The 17,596-nt window shown below is 37.8% G+C and overlaps 1 protein-coding gene across 1 annotated transcript; it reads left to right on the top strand.

Annotated features, from left to right (window-relative positions):
• The first annotated feature begins 444 nt into the window (after positions 1 to 444).
• Positions 445 to 17,531, top strand: LOC129178416 (guanine nucleotide-binding protein subunit beta-5b-like). The gene is made up of 13 exons (XM_054770645.1): positions 445 to 553; positions 2,094 to 2,243; positions 4,440 to 4,551; positions 4,622 to 4,758; positions 4,843 to 4,884; positions 6,354 to 6,430; positions 6,516 to 6,648; positions 9,901 to 10,044; positions 10,139 to 10,230; positions 10,947 to 10,995; positions 11,388 to 11,484; positions 11,570 to 11,736; positions 12,646 to 17,531. Exons 2-13 carry the CDS (start codon positions 2,118 to 2,120, stop codon positions 12,655 to 12,657), a joined length of 1,188 nt encoding a protein of 395 aa, XP_054626620.1. The 5' UTR covers positions 445 to 553; positions 2,094 to 2,117; the 3' UTR covers positions 12,658 to 17,531.
• The last annotated feature ends 65 nt before the right edge of the window (positions 17,532 to 17,596 follow it).

Consider the following 17,596-nt stretch of genomic DNA (forward strand, 5'->3'; position numbering starts at 1 on the left):
TGAGTGGGCCAAAATTCCTCCACAGCGCTGTAAGAGACATGATTGCAGTTGTTGCTGCTAAGGGTGCCCCAACCAGCTTGTAGGTTTAGGGGACAATCACTTTTTCACACAGGGCCATGAAGGGTTGGATTTTTTTCTCCCTTCATCATAAAAGGTTTCATTTAAAAACTGCTTTTTGAGTTCATTTGTGTTGTCGTTGACTAATATTTTAAATTAGTTTGACGATCTGATACATTTAAGTGTGACAAACATGCAAAAAAAAAAAAAGAACTCAGGAAGGGGACAAACACTTTTTCACACCACTGTATGAAACACTATACAAGTATACAGTGTATAGTAAGATATTTATGACAAATTGTTGCAGCTACTGCATGTACAGTATACACCATATGCATGCAGTCAAAGTAGAGCAGAATCCCAAGCTTGAACACTTTTACGTAAGGAGCTTAGTGACAATCCTCTTCACTGTAAAAGTCATCTTAGTTCCTGCAGGACAAATAAAGACCTGCCGTACGTACGTACAGTATAGACAGGACTTTATATCTGCTGGGAGGTAAGAATCTGCTCTCTTTTCATTAGAAATAACATGAAACGCACATTTTCTGCTTCACTACTGCAGAAAAGAAAGATACAGTGCAGCGGTAGAGTTATGGCTTGGTTCCGTTTTATTATGTAGTATATGTTTATTATTTGAAAACTGGAAATGTGTAAAAATGAATTGAAACACTGCAAAATGTCTACTTGGTAAAGGAGTTGCGCAAGATTTGCGAGTTTGTAGTTTGGAATTTGAACATGGAAGGGGTTTTTTCTGTTGTTTTTGTTTGTTTGTTGGTTTTATAGATTATGATAGGATTCTAATTAGCATCATTATTTTTTATTACACATGATATATTAATAAAACTCTTAGGGATGTGAAAATGCACATTTTATTGCATGCTATTATGCCTATTGGCTTTTTAAAATGACATAAGATAATTATTCACTCATTCATTCCTTTTTTATCTTGTTTTATTTTCATATTTATTTATTTATAGTAGTGTTTTTGTGTTGTTTTATTTGTTGTGAGTGTGTGCTTGCTCCTGGAATAGCAGCGCTGCTCTCCTCCACAGCCAAGAGAAGGATCAGGCAGGACTAGATTAACAACCACTTATCTCCTAACACACACACACACATATACATTTGCACACACACACACACACACACACAATGGCACCCCCGCTAGAGCAACAATGAAAGGAGATAATATTCAGGGCAAGCATAGTGTCATCAGCGTTGTGTATATACAGTATACCTGTATATATATATTAGTGCTGTCAAGTGATTAGTTTTTAAAATCAGATTAATCATGGCTTTCAAATGAATTAATCATGATTAATCAACATTTGAAATGATGTCCGAAATATGCCCATTTTGTTTGTGTTTTATTATTTTTAAAAGAAAGATAAAAGGATTATATATATTTGCATGCATTAACAGCTCCAAATAAATTGACAATTTAAATCAAGATAAAAGATACCACACGTCTTAAAAAAACTATTTACCTAACACAAGTTTCTTTAATTGAATAGTTTCTTTAGTTTCATGTGAACCACACTTTAACCGTGTTATTGTCAGCAATGAGGGGTTGCGTTCAAACATACCACGTCATTTAAGATGAATTCACATTTTGAGTGTTTTTTTCTGGGATTTCCGAGTATACTTGAATACAGCAAATTGTGCTTCCGCATTAAGAGTTCCAAAGTGAGTGACAAGAATATCCGCTTATTGTTTTCCTTTGTCCTTCCGTGTATTTAGACGCATAATAAATGCGTTATTGCGATGTTCGCGGTGTCCCTGAATGCATCTCGCGGTCGTGTAGTGACAATGAGGAAGTGTTGTTCCGACGACGAAGGTGCAAAAGACGCGTTTGTGTGTTGGAAATACATATACTGTATGTTGTTGGAATTGCACCGCAGTTGATGAGTTCAGGTTAGAGTAAAGTTATAAAAGAGCGTCAGACTCTGCGTGACTCTGGGAGGGAACTACACTGTGCCGCCGTCTGTCGTCATAACACATATATCCATATATATGTGTGTGTGTTGTGTGTTTCCCAGGTGTGTCAGTGATCCATTGCAGTCATGTGTGACCAAACGTTTGTGGCGGCCACCTTTGGCCCGTGTGAGAGCTGCACAACGCCCAGTCCCCTCATAAACATCTACATCAAGAGCGAGCCCATCAACTACTGCTCCTTCTGCGTGGAGAAGGTACGCCTGAAGGTCCCTCACGTTACTAACGGCGCTAAGCTGAAAAGTAATGCTTCTTATCTCGCCAATGTTACTTAGAGTTGCACCAGATTGCAAAATGACAGAAAATGTTCCTCTTTGCTTAAATTACAAGACATTCCAGTTACATTAGATGCACAAGTACGACGGAATATTAGGGCCACAACGAAAAAATAATAATAATCTGAGATTTTGAGAATAAAGTAGGAGATATACGAAAATAAAGTTGTACATTTACGAGAAAATAGTAATATTTACCCAAGGCCAAAGGTCACATAGTTCCCCCCTTTTCATAGCTGTCTCAGGCAATGCCTGTTATGACGGAGTATTAAAATGATCTGTTTTAACGTTGTAATATTTCAACTCTTTTTCTGGTAAATTGCGACTTTTTTCTGGTAAATTTACGACTTCATTCTCGTAAATCTACAACTTTTTCCACGTAAATTTGCGACTTTTTTTCTCGTAAATTTACAACTTTTTTAATGGCAAATGTATAACTTTGCTCTTGTAAATTTACGACTTTATTCTCATAACATTAAGAGTTTTTTTCTCTTTATTCTCGAAATCTCCGATCATTTAAATACGGCATCAGAACAGGCATTGCCAGAGACAGCTATGAAAAGGGGAGAATTGGGGGGCATGACAAAAAACTAATTGAGAACCACTGCGTTACAGTTACATTTGGTACAAAAACTGGAAGTGAACATTTATGAAACTTTAGTTACACAGCATTACTGTTACACTACAATCAAAACCTGCTGTAACCTTATTGTATTATCTCAAGTGTTTTACAGCGAACCTTACATGACAGTTACACTCGGTGCCAATTGAAAGTGAAAAGCTACTTGATGTTGGTTATCCTAGTGTAGTTGAAGTTACACCGGCTAACCTAAGGTTACAAGACGTTGCTGGCGCACCAACTCAAAAGTGGCTTCGCGTTAATTACAAGACACTACAGCAGGGGTGTCCAAAGTGCGGCCTGGGGGCCGGTGATTTTATCGGCCCGCAGCACAGTCTAAAAATGTCATTTAACACTTAAAAAAAACAACAACAGCAGCAAAAATGGGAAAATCAATCAAAGGTCAAAATATTAAGAGAAGAGCTGTAATCTAGCAAGGAAAAAGAGCCATAATTTCACAAGAATAAAGTAATAGTCTGAGGAAAAATGTCATTTTAGTAGCGTTACGTTGAAATATTAAAGAAAAAAGTTTTTTTTTTTTTTTAAAGACAAAAACAATGAATAAAGTTGTCATTTTTGGAAACTTAGGTGGGGGGAAAATGTATAACATAGGAATAAAGTCAAAATATTAGGAGAAGAAAATATATACAAGAAAAAAGTTGAAATGTTTGGAAAAATGAATAAGAACATAAGAAACATTAATACCAATAAATTAAGCAACAAGAACAGAAGAGACATGAATACCAATGAATAAATAAATAAAAATGCTATGAGTGCGTACGTGTGTTGCGTGCGGCGTGTGTGAGTGCTTCGTTGAGAAGCCTGATGGCCTGTGGGTAAAAGCTGTTTGCCAGCCTTGTGGTCCTGGACTTCAAACTCCTGTAGCGTCTGCCTGACGGTAGGAGTGTGAATACTGAGTGTTGTGGATGTGTGCTGTCCTTGATGAGGTTGTGTGTTCTTCGTAGGACTCTAGTTTTCAGTAACACTAGATGCAAGTGAAACGTTAGCTAAATGTTACACTTCCAAGATATGACAGGTACGCTCTGTGCAAAATGACAGTGAAGTTCTTGAACGCTACAGTTCCAATACGTTACAGTTGGGTGTAGGTGCTGAATTAAAGTGGTTACAGCTAATGTTACATTTATAATTACAGTTACTGTACATTAGATGCAAAAAGGTAAAAGTTATTAAGAGTTAGTTACAATCATTGTCGTTACACAAACACGTGTGTGTGTGTGTGTACTGTATGACTGTGTGTATACCGTGCAGTGTGTGAATAGGGTACATGTGGGGGAGGGGCCCTCCGAGCGGAAGAGGTCGGGCATGCTCATTGTGTCACGCACAGCATCATCATCATCATCATCAGTGCTCGTGGATGAGGACGCGACATGAGGATGCTCTGAGAGCTGTGTACACTGCACACGCACACCAGCATCCTTCTCATTTTGCTTCCTTCCTCTCTTCATTTCTTACTGTCATCGTGTGCTTCATGTGTGAAGATGGCATGCGAGGGTCTCACGGCTGGAGAAAGTCTGGCGTCGCTCAAGAGGGAAAGTGAGAGCTTGAAGAAGAAGTTGGACGAGGAGAGGAACAAGCTGAGCGACGTGCAGCGTGAGTACCATAATACTTCATTGAACGATATCTGTGTGCCTTACCATTATTGTGACATGTTTGTGTGCAGTGCACCAGTTGGCAGAGAAGGTCGAGGCGTTGCCGTCTCTGTCCATAAAGACCAGACGTGTGCTGAAAGGGCACAACAACAAAGTGTTAAATATGGACTGGTGCAAAGACAAGCGACGCCTGGTCAGCTCTTCACAGGTAAACACACACACGAGCAACATGACACAGAACATGTCCCAGCCTGCAGTTTGGGTGCCGTTCACACTTTTATTCTACTCATAGGATGGAAAAGTGATCGTATGGGACGCCTTCACCCTCAATAAGGTGAGCGATGTTGGCATAATGTACTGTATCTCACAGTAAATCCCCATCTGACACAACAGTGTGCTTGTTAAATACAGTATATGGACATGTACTACTCAATATCCTGGACATAATATACACGCTTTCTCTATCTATTATTATGAAACTGGTTGGTTTCACACATACAGTAATGCACTCTTGTTTCAGGTTAGTTATTTATATGACTGTGTAATAATGCTATTAATAATAATAATATTATATCATCACCGTTCAAGAAAGACACGTATTGTATCAACACCTTTTGTTTTTATTTTTTATCCAAAACAAAGAAAATGAACAAACAAATGAATAAAAACTCACAAAAGTGGTTTTGATTTAGGATAAATCTTTTTTTAATCACAAAATGGAGATACTTGCTTTGCATTGGACAGCATTGATTTGTCATTTGTGAGTTTTAAAACTGATCTTGAAAGCCCTTCTACATGAACTCCCTTTTTATTGCTAAAAAAAGACTTCATTTTAGACTTTAGTAAGTTTGCTTTATTTTAAGTCAAATATTGAAATGCTGGAAATATGTTCTGTTTTTCTTATTTAATTATAGATATTGTTATTAATTATTCATTTATGAATTCATTATTATTACATCGTTAAATTATTTAACATATTTAAGAAAATACAAAGAGTGGTGTTCATATTTAATATTCCTTAAATTGAAATGATTTGTTTTAATTACTATTATTCATGTATTTAAATGAAATATTTAAATGTTAATCTGCTTTTTAGTGTATTTAATATATTTATATATTATTATTCATAAACCATATACTGTATTATTATTATTATTACATATTGTATGTATTGAATCTATGTTTACTTATGTTACTAATTTACTTACTTTTGTTTGAGCAGGAATACAAATAGTGGACTGGTGCGATTTTACTGAATTCTTTCTTTTAATATTTCATTTTCTTTCAATTGGAATTATGTATTTGAATTAATATTCCTATTAATGTATGCTTTTCAGGGTAATATTTAAATGTTGGAAATATGTTAACCTGTTTTTTAAGTATTGAATTTATTATTTATATAATATATCGTCATTGCTAATTATATATTAATGTATTATTATTATATCCTTCATTCATTACATGTATTTCTAAGTAGCTGTGTCACTTTAAGTAAAAGCCCATAGCTAACTGTAAACATATGCATGCTGAGCTCTTACAAGACAATATTTGGAAGGAAAGTTTTTTAAAAACTTTTAAAAAAAAACCAAAAAACGGGTTCTGGCGCCCCAATAGAATTTGCACCCTGTTGTCTCTCCTGACTAAGTGGACACGAGGCCACGGAAATACATGTTCAAAGATGGTTTATCTGTGTGAGTGCACTTAGAGAAGCACATGAAGATAATCCTCATTAAGCTTCATCTTTTTCCTGCCGCTGTGTTAATGACTCAATACCCAAAACATCCTCATCGTCATGTGTTCCAGGAGCATGGCGTGAGCCTGCCGTACACGTGGGTGATGGCGTGTGCGTTCGCTCCCTCGGGTTGTGTGGTAGCATGCGGGTGTGTACCTCTAAAACACACGCACACACATATTGGTCCATATGTGGACAAAAGGAGTGATTAACACACAATAGTGTTTCCACAGAGGACTGGACAACCGGTGCTCGGTGTTCCCGCTTTCCTTGGACCCCAATGAGAACCTGGCGGCAAAGAAGAAGGCCGTGGCCATGCACACCAACTACGTGTCAGGATGCACCTTCACCAACTCTGACATGCAGGTGAGGAACATGTGTCTCTCACATGCTTCTTCGTGCGCACAATTTAAGCACGGGACAGAACTTCCACGATTGGACTCTCAAATCAATCATGATTTTAAAACAACTAAAATCATAAACAGTAATAATAATAATCACCATTTTTGAATTGAAGTCATTGATAATTATTTCTCATCAGTGGAAAAACCCTGTTAACTTTATATGTGATGATACTAATGCTAATATAAATCATCTGAAAATCTTACACATTTTATTGAATTTTATATTTTATATGTGTAGGAATTTATTATTTATTTAATTATATGTTATCGATTTAATATATTATTATTTATTTAATTATACATTTTATACTTATTTTGTGTTGTAGTCATGAAAAAAATATAAATGTAAATATTAACACACACATACACAACATGGCTTAATTAGCTGAAGTCAAAGGTCTTGTTTTTCCACCGTGGACAGAGACGAGGAGTGTGGGGGGGTCTTAGTGGTCCTTTAGTGGTTGTATTTTTAGACCTTTTATCTAAGAGTGGAGCATGATGGCTTGGGGGCACAGACACACACACACACACACACACACACACACACACACACACACAAAGACTCACATGAGGACACGAGTCTTTTTGCTACAAAGTGAAAAGGAATCCATTCATTTTAGAACGCCAGGCGTGACGTGCTCCATATTTATTTTCACGCAAACACGCTGAGGTCCTCGTGTCAGGGTCATCTCCCATCTGGATTAATTGTGTTTCCTGATAATTGAACCCAGAGCTTCTTCCTGTCAGCGTAAAAACAGGAAGTGGTGCTTTTCGCACCCTTCTAAATCATCCGGCGGGAATTCTCTAATCCGCCAAAGCAGCCGGGGACCGCTGATGGCGTGCATGCGTCTCCTAAGTGCTCGTCATCTGTTGCTCATCAGACAAACTTACGAATGTTGCCTACTTGTTCATATGTGTGTGTGTGTGTGTGTGTGTGTGTGTGTGTGTGTGTGTGTGTGTGTATACAGTTGTCCCGTGCCACTTTGCGGTTCAAATTTTGCGGCTTCACTCTGTCACGGATTTTCAGAAATATATTCATTAAAAAATCATGCTGTTTTGTGGTTGAATACAGCCTTTGTTACAAAAAGAAATATGCATATTGTACTTATTTTTGTCTAAATTAAGCATGTTCAAGCATAAAAATGGCTAAATGGCATTCAGGAAACGCATTCAAACACGCTGTGAATGATATATAGGATCCTACACTGGCCACTAGGTGTCAGTCATGTTACTGTAATGTTCCGTGAGACACAAACGCCAGGATTTTATTGTAGGTTTGTATTATCTCACAGCAGGTACGTCCATCCATCTTCTATGGCGCTTATCCTAGCCTATAGCGTATCCCGGGTACACCCTGGACTGGTCGCCAGCCAATCACAGGGCACATATAGACAAACAACCATTCACACTCACATTCATACCTATGGACAATTTAGAGTCTCCAGTTAGCAGGTAGAATAATCCCTAACAAAAACACAGGCTCCCGTTGCTTATTATGTCTACTGTACAGGGTAATGCAAGTGTAAAGGTGACTGTAGGGGTGTTATTTCATGCCTAGAGAGCTCTAATAATGGTAAAAAAAAACATATTTAGAAGGTCGTACACAGGTTTTCTATGCTCTAACGACAAATACATTCAATTCATAACAACTATAATGTATTTTAGTAGTTAGAGCATAGAAAATCAGTTTACAAACTACTAAATATGTTTTTGAACATTATTAGAGCCCTCTAGACATGAACTAACACCCCCGTAGTCACCTTTAAATAAAAGTAAATAAGCCATTTAAGACAAATAAGTGTGTTAGTATAAACGTTTTCGCTACAAGACCTGAAAGAGGGACAGACAGGAAGTGACGTCGGGGATTCAGAGCTGAGTTTCAGTTTTGCGTGGATAACGGCCGCAAAAGTAGCCTCTGTTTTCCTTTTTATTGTTATTATTTATTAGGGATGATCGTGCCTGTTGTGAGATCATTCAAAGCTTCAATAAAAGCCTGTAGTTCTGGCAAATCTGATCGTTGTTTCTCACCCATCATTACAGTAACATCACTGATGCGTTTGTTATATGCCTTATATTTGTTGTATTTTAGTTGATGTAGTCATTTTTACGCATGAAAAGGAAAATGTTTAATTTAGGCCCAAAAAAGGCGTGGTATTTACTTAAATATGCATGTTTTGCCTAATAATAGGCTGTGTTCGGCCACAAAACCGCATGATTCATTCATTAATATCATTTGGAAAAAGTGTGAGTGACTGAAGCCGCAAAATTTGAAACGTGAAGTGGCAAGGGACGACTGTCATGTTATTTATTACCATTTTTGTTACAGCGCACCCTTGGTTAACAGCGTTAATTTGTTCCAAAAGGTCCGACGTTAACCGAATCTGTTTTTCCCGAAAGAAATCATGTAAATTCAATTAGCCCATTCTAGAAAGCCAAAAATATGAACATAAAACACATTTTTATAGTTTTACAATGACAGTTTCACATGCAGAAAACAATTGGAAATGCATATGAACACATGTACTGTAAATGACGAATGAAAGGGATCAATGAACATTTAAGGTTACTTTTGCCTTCATGGAAGACGTGATTCTTGACGTGACGTGTCTTTGGGAACAATCACGTCTTCCATGAAGGTAAAAGTAACCTTAAATGTTTATTGATCCCTTTCATTCGTCATTTATATGCATTTACAATTGTTTTAGCCAACTATAAAAAGCGTGTTTTGTGTGTTTTTGGAAGTCACCCTGTGATGACGTAAAAGCAGCTCTGCTTTAGCGACGGCTGCCACAAGGAAGGACGTTTTATGATTTAAAAAAAATACATTAAGAACTCAGTGGGACTCACACAGTGTATTATTAACATGACAAGACGTGCGCCATGGTGTACGCCGTCGGGAGAATGTGTGCAAACTGTATTCATATCATACCTTAGTGGATTTTATTCATTGCTTTCAACTGTGGGGGGAATTCACAATTCATTAACTGTTATGTAATTATTTATTATTTTCATGAGATGTTCTGAACTCCTGTTTCCATGCCAGTGTTCAGAATAATGTTGCCTGTGGCTCAACCAACAGCGCCTCTGCTGGTTGCAGCCAGGAAGTGCACTGCATTTTGCCTTATTTAGGTTAAAACATTATTAATCAAGGATCCATTCCACACAATGTGAATGAATGATGCGCACTGTGAATGAATGCTTGTGTACGTTTCAGCTCCTGACCAGCAGCGGAGACGGGTCATGCGCTCTGTGGGACATAGAGAGTGGACAGCTGCTGCAGAGCTTCCACGGTCACACCGCTGACGTCTTGTCTCTGGACCTCGCACCCTCTGAGACGGGCAACACTTTTGTCTCTGGGGTGAGAGAGAGCGACGGATAGAGACATGCATTGTGTTAAGCTTTGATGACACACAGTATCTACTGTGTGTGTGTGTGTGTGTGTGTTGCATCAGGGCTGTGATAAGAAGGCCAATGTGTGGGACATGCGCTCAGGTCAGAACATCCAGTCCTTTGAGAGCCACCAGTCTGACATCAACTGTGTCAAGTGAGTCCGACACATCCGACACTAGTGGCTCTTATCACACATATACAGTGTCAGCGGCCTGTAACAGAAGAGTCCCAGGTTCGATTCCTCCAGCACTCCTCATTTGTGCCACCAATAACGTGTTAATCACTGCAAAAATACCGTTTTTAAAAATGTCATTTTTTCGTAGATATTCCCACAACTGTCTTTTAGCGTATTTATAATATACTGTATATTATTATTGTAATATAATAATCTATTGATATTAATATTATATTATTTAAAAAATCATAAGTTTATACAATATTTATAAACTTTTCATATAATTAATTTTTTGTGTCACGTTGAGTAAAATTGATGTGCATAATTGGACTACAGAATAAACACCACACAAACACCTCACTGGAAGGCAAAAGTGATTTCGCCCTGCCAATTAGTGTTATTTTCATTTTTATCATCAATATAATCGGAATTATTCTCATAAAAAAGACCTGTAACGCACTACAGTCGCCCCTCGCTACATCACGGTTCGAAGATCGCTCCCTCGCTCTGTCGCCCCACCCCCCGTGGCCTGTGTTGCACAATGTGGGTGTAAACAAACAAGCCTGGGATGTGAACATGAAACTGATATTTAAGAAAAGCACATCAGTGATTGGCCATCATTTCATTCATGAATGCTACAGATGCTAATAAAAGTGTGTGTGTTTTATATGGAACGACTCCCCCCATGTGTTCAGGTACTACCCCAGTGGTGATGCATTCGCTTCTGCTTCTGACGACGCCACAGTGAGTCACATCCTTTTTTTTTTTTTGATTCATTGGAAAACTAAATATAACCTAAAAACAAAAACTATAAAGCACATTGGAGGAAGTTTACATAACCGACATCATCATCAGCAGCAGCAGCAGCAGTGGGAAAGGAACGTGAAACAACCTAATTCCTTAATTTGTTACCATGTTGGTTCACTTCTGCTGTTCTAAATAGTTTGGACCAAAATATTTGGACACCTGGCGGTTACACCTACAAGGAGCAATAAACTGTAGAAAGGTCAGGGGTCACAGATGTTGGACTTTTCCTTACCAGGAACTTATTGTCCAGATTGTCCAAATGTCCTGATAAGGCAGACAATTAAGATTCAGCGGGAACTCAATAAAGGTTAAACATTGTTGTTTTTCAGTGTCGCTTCTATGATTTACGCGCTGACCGTGAAGTGGCCGTCTATGAGAAAGACAGCATCATCTTCGGAGCCTCCAGCGTGGATTTCTCTCTTAGCGGTATCAATGGACAAACGTCACGTCACCATTCAAGCTTTTTGTCTTTGCTCTTGGTCTCACTTCCTCTTCTCCCCCCGCAATTTAGGTCGCCTACTCTTCGCTGGCTATAACGACTACACCATAAATGTGTGGGACGTCCTAAAGGGAAGTCGCGTTTTGCCTCTGTTTGGACACGAGAATCGCATCAGCCGTGTCAGAGTGTCACCTGACGGCACGGCACTCTGCACAGCCTCCTGGGACAACACCTTACGGGCGAGTGACACACACACACACACACAGTATGACATCATCATCATGCCTGCCTCCTTTTGGTACTTTCGTTTTTCTTATTATTATTCTTGTTATTATTCCGGCCATTTTGGTTTACATGCGCCATTCGGGGATTTTCGGCCATTAAACATAAGAATTACATTTTAAATAAGTAAATGAATAATAATTCATGTCTATGAATTTGATGCCTATTAAAAAAAAAATCTAAATAGTCAGATTTTGGCCGTATTTTGCATATTTTTATGTAATTTTTGACTAGCTTGCCCAGTTTTGTGTCCCCACCCTCCAGTTGAGAACCACTGCTTTATTGCATGTTTTTCCAACAGCGATTAACGTTTGTGAAAAGCTATTACTATTCATGACCTATGATGTAGGTTTTGAATATAAAGGGTTGTGCCAGATGTATGACTGAAAAAAGTACATACTTTAAAACAAGTTACAGCACATAAATTATTAACACAAATTACTGTAGATTTTGCATTCCATCCATCCATCTTCTATGCCGCTTATCCTCAGTAGGATCGGGGGTATGTTGGAGCCTATCTCAGCTGACTTTGGCGAGAGGCGGGGTACACCCTGGACTGGTCGCCAGCCAATCACAGGGCACATATAGACAAACAACCATTCACGCTCACATCCATACCTATTAATTAACCTAACATGCATGTTTTTGGAATGTGGGAGGAAACTAGAGTACCCGGAGAAAACCCACGCACGCACGGGGAGAACATGCAAACTCCACACAGAGATTCATTGGGACAACTCCATTTTTAAAAGAATAGCTGTAACTTTCTGCGTATTTCCTTGCATTAGAGATGCATCCATTGTGTCTTGGTCATGCTTTTTTAAAAATGAACAATGTGTGTGATTTCTTTCTCTTCTTTCATGCAGATTTGGGCGTAGACTCTGCAACTCTGCAATGCCGAAACTGACTTTTTCAACAGGGCAAAGACAGGATAAGTGGCAGAAAATGAATGATTGAATATTGACAGAGCCATAAAAAATAAAATAAAGATATCTGTCGCCCGAAGTTGGCTGGGATAGGCTCCAGCATGCCCCCGCGACCCTAAAGAGAAGAAGCGGTGTAGAAAAAAAAAAAAAAAATAATAATAATAATAATAATGGTAGGGTTGACTTTTTAAGTTGGTGGTGTGTTAATACTGAGTATTTATTGAGGACCAGCATTCACTTTAATGTTGATAAAGAGCGACATTATGTATGAAATCAAACACCATTGTCACGTCTTAGAACGGGGTTTCCCAGTTTCTTTCAGCTCAAAACACACAATTGGAAATTCGGTTCCTGCCTGGGATCCAGACTTTGTAAAATAAATCATATCATGACATATACTCTACATGAACTAATGATTAAGACCAAAGCAGACATCAATTTAGTCCAACAAACATGCATCAAAAGGTTTTGTGACATGGTTTTCCTGTTTCAATAACAAATAACATGACGTTGTAGCATTTTACACTGGCAATAAAATTTGACTCTGACACCCCTGTCTGAGATAGTCTCATGCAATTTTGTGTTGATAATTGATTCCAATCATCTGTAAAACGCAAATCGACATTAAAACTAATTCAAACTTCATCTTGTCGTCAGCTGGTGTTCCATGGTGTCCCATGCAAGGAATAAAATGGACATGCCTTTACTTACATACATTTGGGAGCAAGAAAACTGATGTTACAGTAAAAATACAAATGTTGATATGATCCTTTTAAGTCAACATGGACCCTGGACCACACATAAATGCTGAAATAATGACAATGATGAAACTGATACCTTCATGCACAACAAACATGAGAAAATACATTTAAAAGAAAGTAAATTCTGTCATATCTTGCAATCAGTGTGCAGCCATGGGGCCTCATTCAGCCCTCAGCTTGTTTTTTTTTTTTTATTGGCCCTCAACGCGTTCTGAAAATTAAAGAATTCAGTAGTAGTGATGCCAAACAATTCAAACCTGTAATCATATTAATCACACAGTTGCTCTCAATTCATTTAGATTCATCACAATCAAATAGCATTCATTTTGTATCTATATTCATCATATTTCTTTTTGCATGAGCAGGGAGACTGAAGAAAGAAATACCATATATGTGCTTTATGTGTTTGTTTGTGGACGTACTCCTATTTCAGCCAGCTGCTAAGACAACCTACGTAACTTGTTGACATTATCCGAGAGGAGAGCTGACCGCTCCTTCTTTACAATGTTGCCTGCAAGTGAGAACAGGCTCTCACATGGAACAGTGGTTGCAGGAGTGGTGAGATATTAGCAAGTCAGCAGTGCCAGCTTGCCATGAGCTCCTGAGTGAGATGACCGCCACTCCAACTGTCCATTTGCGCATGCACGACCCTATGAAACTACTTGAACAAACTGCCCGTTTGGGTTGCCAGACACATTTCAGAGATTTTGACCCACAGATGGGTTAATTGCGTTAAAATTTTTAATCAGATTAATAACGACGGTGGATTAAGCCGCATTAACGCATTTGTTTTGACATCCCTATTAATCAGATATATTTTTAGATTTGACACTAATAACTATAATAATGGTTTGCTTTGTCACCTGTAACACAAACTTTAAGATGGCGATGTTTTCTTCAAATAGCGTAGCATATATTTGTCTACATGGTATTGGTTTTAGCATCTTTAATGGACATAATGTATCAACATGGCCCCTGCCTCCTTTAATCTGTCTGTATGCTGCACTCGGTGGGAAAAGGTTGGACTCCCCTGGTCAAGTTTTTGCCAATGTAGGATAATATTGTTTTATTAACTTGTTAGCGGAGTGAGTAAATATTTATTACAAGTAGATTTTAGAATAACTGTTTGCACTGATGTTTATTGATTGAATTATTAACTGAGTGCCTTAATAAAAGTACAGTATAAATATAACTGTTTTATGATTAGCTGAGTGAGTTGTTACAAGTAGTTTATCGCAATAATGCTTTATTAAAGGGCCGCATGGTGGCTGCATGGTTAGCATGTTGGCCACACAGTCAGGAGATCGGAAGATCTGGGTTGGGCATCTCTGTGTGGAGTTTACATGTTCTCCCCGTGCATGCGTGGGTTTTCCCCGGGTACTTTGGTTTCCTCCCACATTCCAAAAACATGCATGTTAGGTTAATTGGCGACTCTAAATTGCCCGTAGATATGAATGTGAGTGTTTGTTTGTCTATATGTGCCCTGCGATTGACTAGCGACCAGTCCAGGGTGTACCCCGCCTCTCGCCCGAAGTCAGCTGGGATAGGCTCCAGCATACCCGCGACCCTAGTGAGGATAAGCGACATAGAACATGGATGGATGGAAGCTTTTTGAAATAATTAGCTGAATAGATGAACTGTTTAAGTGTGTCAAAGGTCAAACAGGTATAGTACCAACTCACACATAGTGTACAGTACAATCAGTGAAAGCCAGCCGGGACCAGCAGCCAGATCTCCCTCCATACATCAGTGTTCACCAACAAGTCTTCACTAAAGGTAATAGTGGGATTAAATGTTCATTTAGCCACTTCATTCATCATTTATATTTATTCCGCTTTGTTATACTCTATAAAGTGTGTTTTGTGTTAGTATTTTTGGGTGTCTGGAAATGAGTCATTGGATTTACATGATTTCTTCTGGGAAAATTGATTAGGTTTTCGTACGTTTGGGTTTTTGTCCAACCTGACCGGGTTAAATGACGAAAACTGAGGTTCCACCGTAGAGAAAAAGCAGCCTCCATGTCAGCTTTGATTTGGTTTTTCTTGTTACTTTATGCCTTTATGCTAATTTTTTTAGCCCATTTATGATGTTGTTTTTTTCCCTTTGTGTCACGGGTCACAAATGGACGAACCCAGGGCCACATTTTAGACAATTTTGATGCCTAAATGAAGTAAAATGTCTTGGGCCGCTACCATGAAATGACTACTCATCCATGACATGGTTGTCTTGTGACGTCAGAGGGTTTGGTATTGATTATACACATGGTATTGATCCTTTTGTCTTGTCATGTTAGCACAGGTCAAAGGTGAGACATCCACGTTGTCACTGTGTGACATGACAGCATTGATGGACTGCTTTTCTAGTTTTTATCACAGAAAAACAAATGTGTTCCAATGTGCTAGCTTTTTTTTTTTTTTACTCTCATTTAGTTAATTGACTCACGTATTTCTCGGCATGAAATTGAATATTCATAGATGGGAAAGTACCCGGTGTAAGGGACTGGCAGGGGAATGAATGACAAGTGAGACTTCCAAAATAACACCAGATGCGCCAAACTACATCATGTGTTTGCTTTCACTTATTTGACCAGAGAGCAAACATAAAGTGTTATTCACACTTCCTCATCACCAAAGCGGAAGTTGTGACGCTCCGCCTGGAAACCAAATAGGCAAGGTGTTACAGTAATTCATTCATCAACTATATAATTTTATATCGTAAACATAAATATATATAATGCCTAAAAATGTACAAGTATAAACCAGTATTATTACTGTTAATATAAATAATAATAATAATATACAAATGTATACTACACATATACTACAATAATATACTACACATTTAATACATATTTAATAACGATATCAGTTGGTGACAGAAGCACCACTAAATGATGCTGATACTACAGCAATTAGCACTCAATAGCTGCGTTAATCCCATCGCCAGTGCTACATGCAATAGCTACAATAGTTGTTTTGGTTGATTACTTGATGTACTCAATGTGTCAGGCACCAAATCAACATATATTTCAGTGTTAACTTGCCATTATAAAGTGAAAAAATGGCAAACCATTCACTTTCATTATTACAGTTTATAAAATAATAACCTGCATGTATTAAATGTGCGGAAGAAGTGATAGAAATGTGTTCCAAAAAGCATGTTAATTTTTTAAAGAAGTTGTATTTAAGGTGATTAAAAAAAAATCTTTCATTCAATAAGCTTCTAAAATACTGTAAATATATGTTGTTCACTGGTTTATTTGTTTATATATTGTATGTACTTACAATGAATATTAAAAAAGCAGTGGCACTAAGAAAAACAAACCTCACATCACTTTTTTTTTAAAGGAAAAAACAATTGGTTCACTTGTGAGGAATTATTGTATTTGTACTTTATTTATTTATCCCACAGCGGGGAAATTTACTTGTTACAGCAGCAAGCAAGATACGCAAGTAAAGAATACAGTGTAAAGAATACATATTGACTACAACATGGTTCAGGTGGTACAGGTGTTGTAGAGCCTGAACAGGAATTAGTGGATATTTTCCTTTTACCATATGTTCCAAAATAATTATTTTATTAACCCTGTGAGAATTTACTATTATCATTTTCCTGTGTGCTTTTTTTTTGCTGCTTTTACTGCATATTCATTCATTTTACATTTTTTCAACTGTGCTATGGGTTTTTTTGCATGTATTAAGATCAATCCTGTCAATGTAAGTGTTTTTTCTTGATTGTATGATTGAATACTGTAAATAATTGTTTTATGTACTTTTCATGGGTTTCTGCTGGCCAAAAGAGGCCACAATGGAGTCAAGTGACACAATTGCTGTAAATAAATGTTTTTATGTACTTTTCATTGGTTTTTGCTGGCCAAAAGAGGCCACAATGGAGTCAAGTGACACAATTGCTGTAAATAAATGTTTTTATGTACTTTTCATTGGTTTTTGCTGGCCAAAAGAGGCCACAATGGAGTCAAGTGACACAATTGCTGTAAATAAATGTTTTTATGTACTTTTCATTGGTTTTTGCTGGCCAAAAGAGGCCACAATAGAGCCAAGTGACAGAACTGCGTGTACAATATGTACTATAATTTTGATTTTTGGTAAAAAAAAAATACTGATGTTGAA

The sequence above is a fragment of the Dunckerocampus dactyliophorus genome, chromosome 3 (genome assembly GCF_027744805.1).
Source record: "Dunckerocampus dactyliophorus isolate RoL2022-P2 chromosome 3, RoL_Ddac_1.1, whole genome shotgun sequence".
NCBI classification, from domain to species: domain Eukaryota; kingdom Metazoa; phylum Chordata; class Actinopteri; order Syngnathiformes; family Syngnathidae; genus Dunckerocampus; species Dunckerocampus dactyliophorus.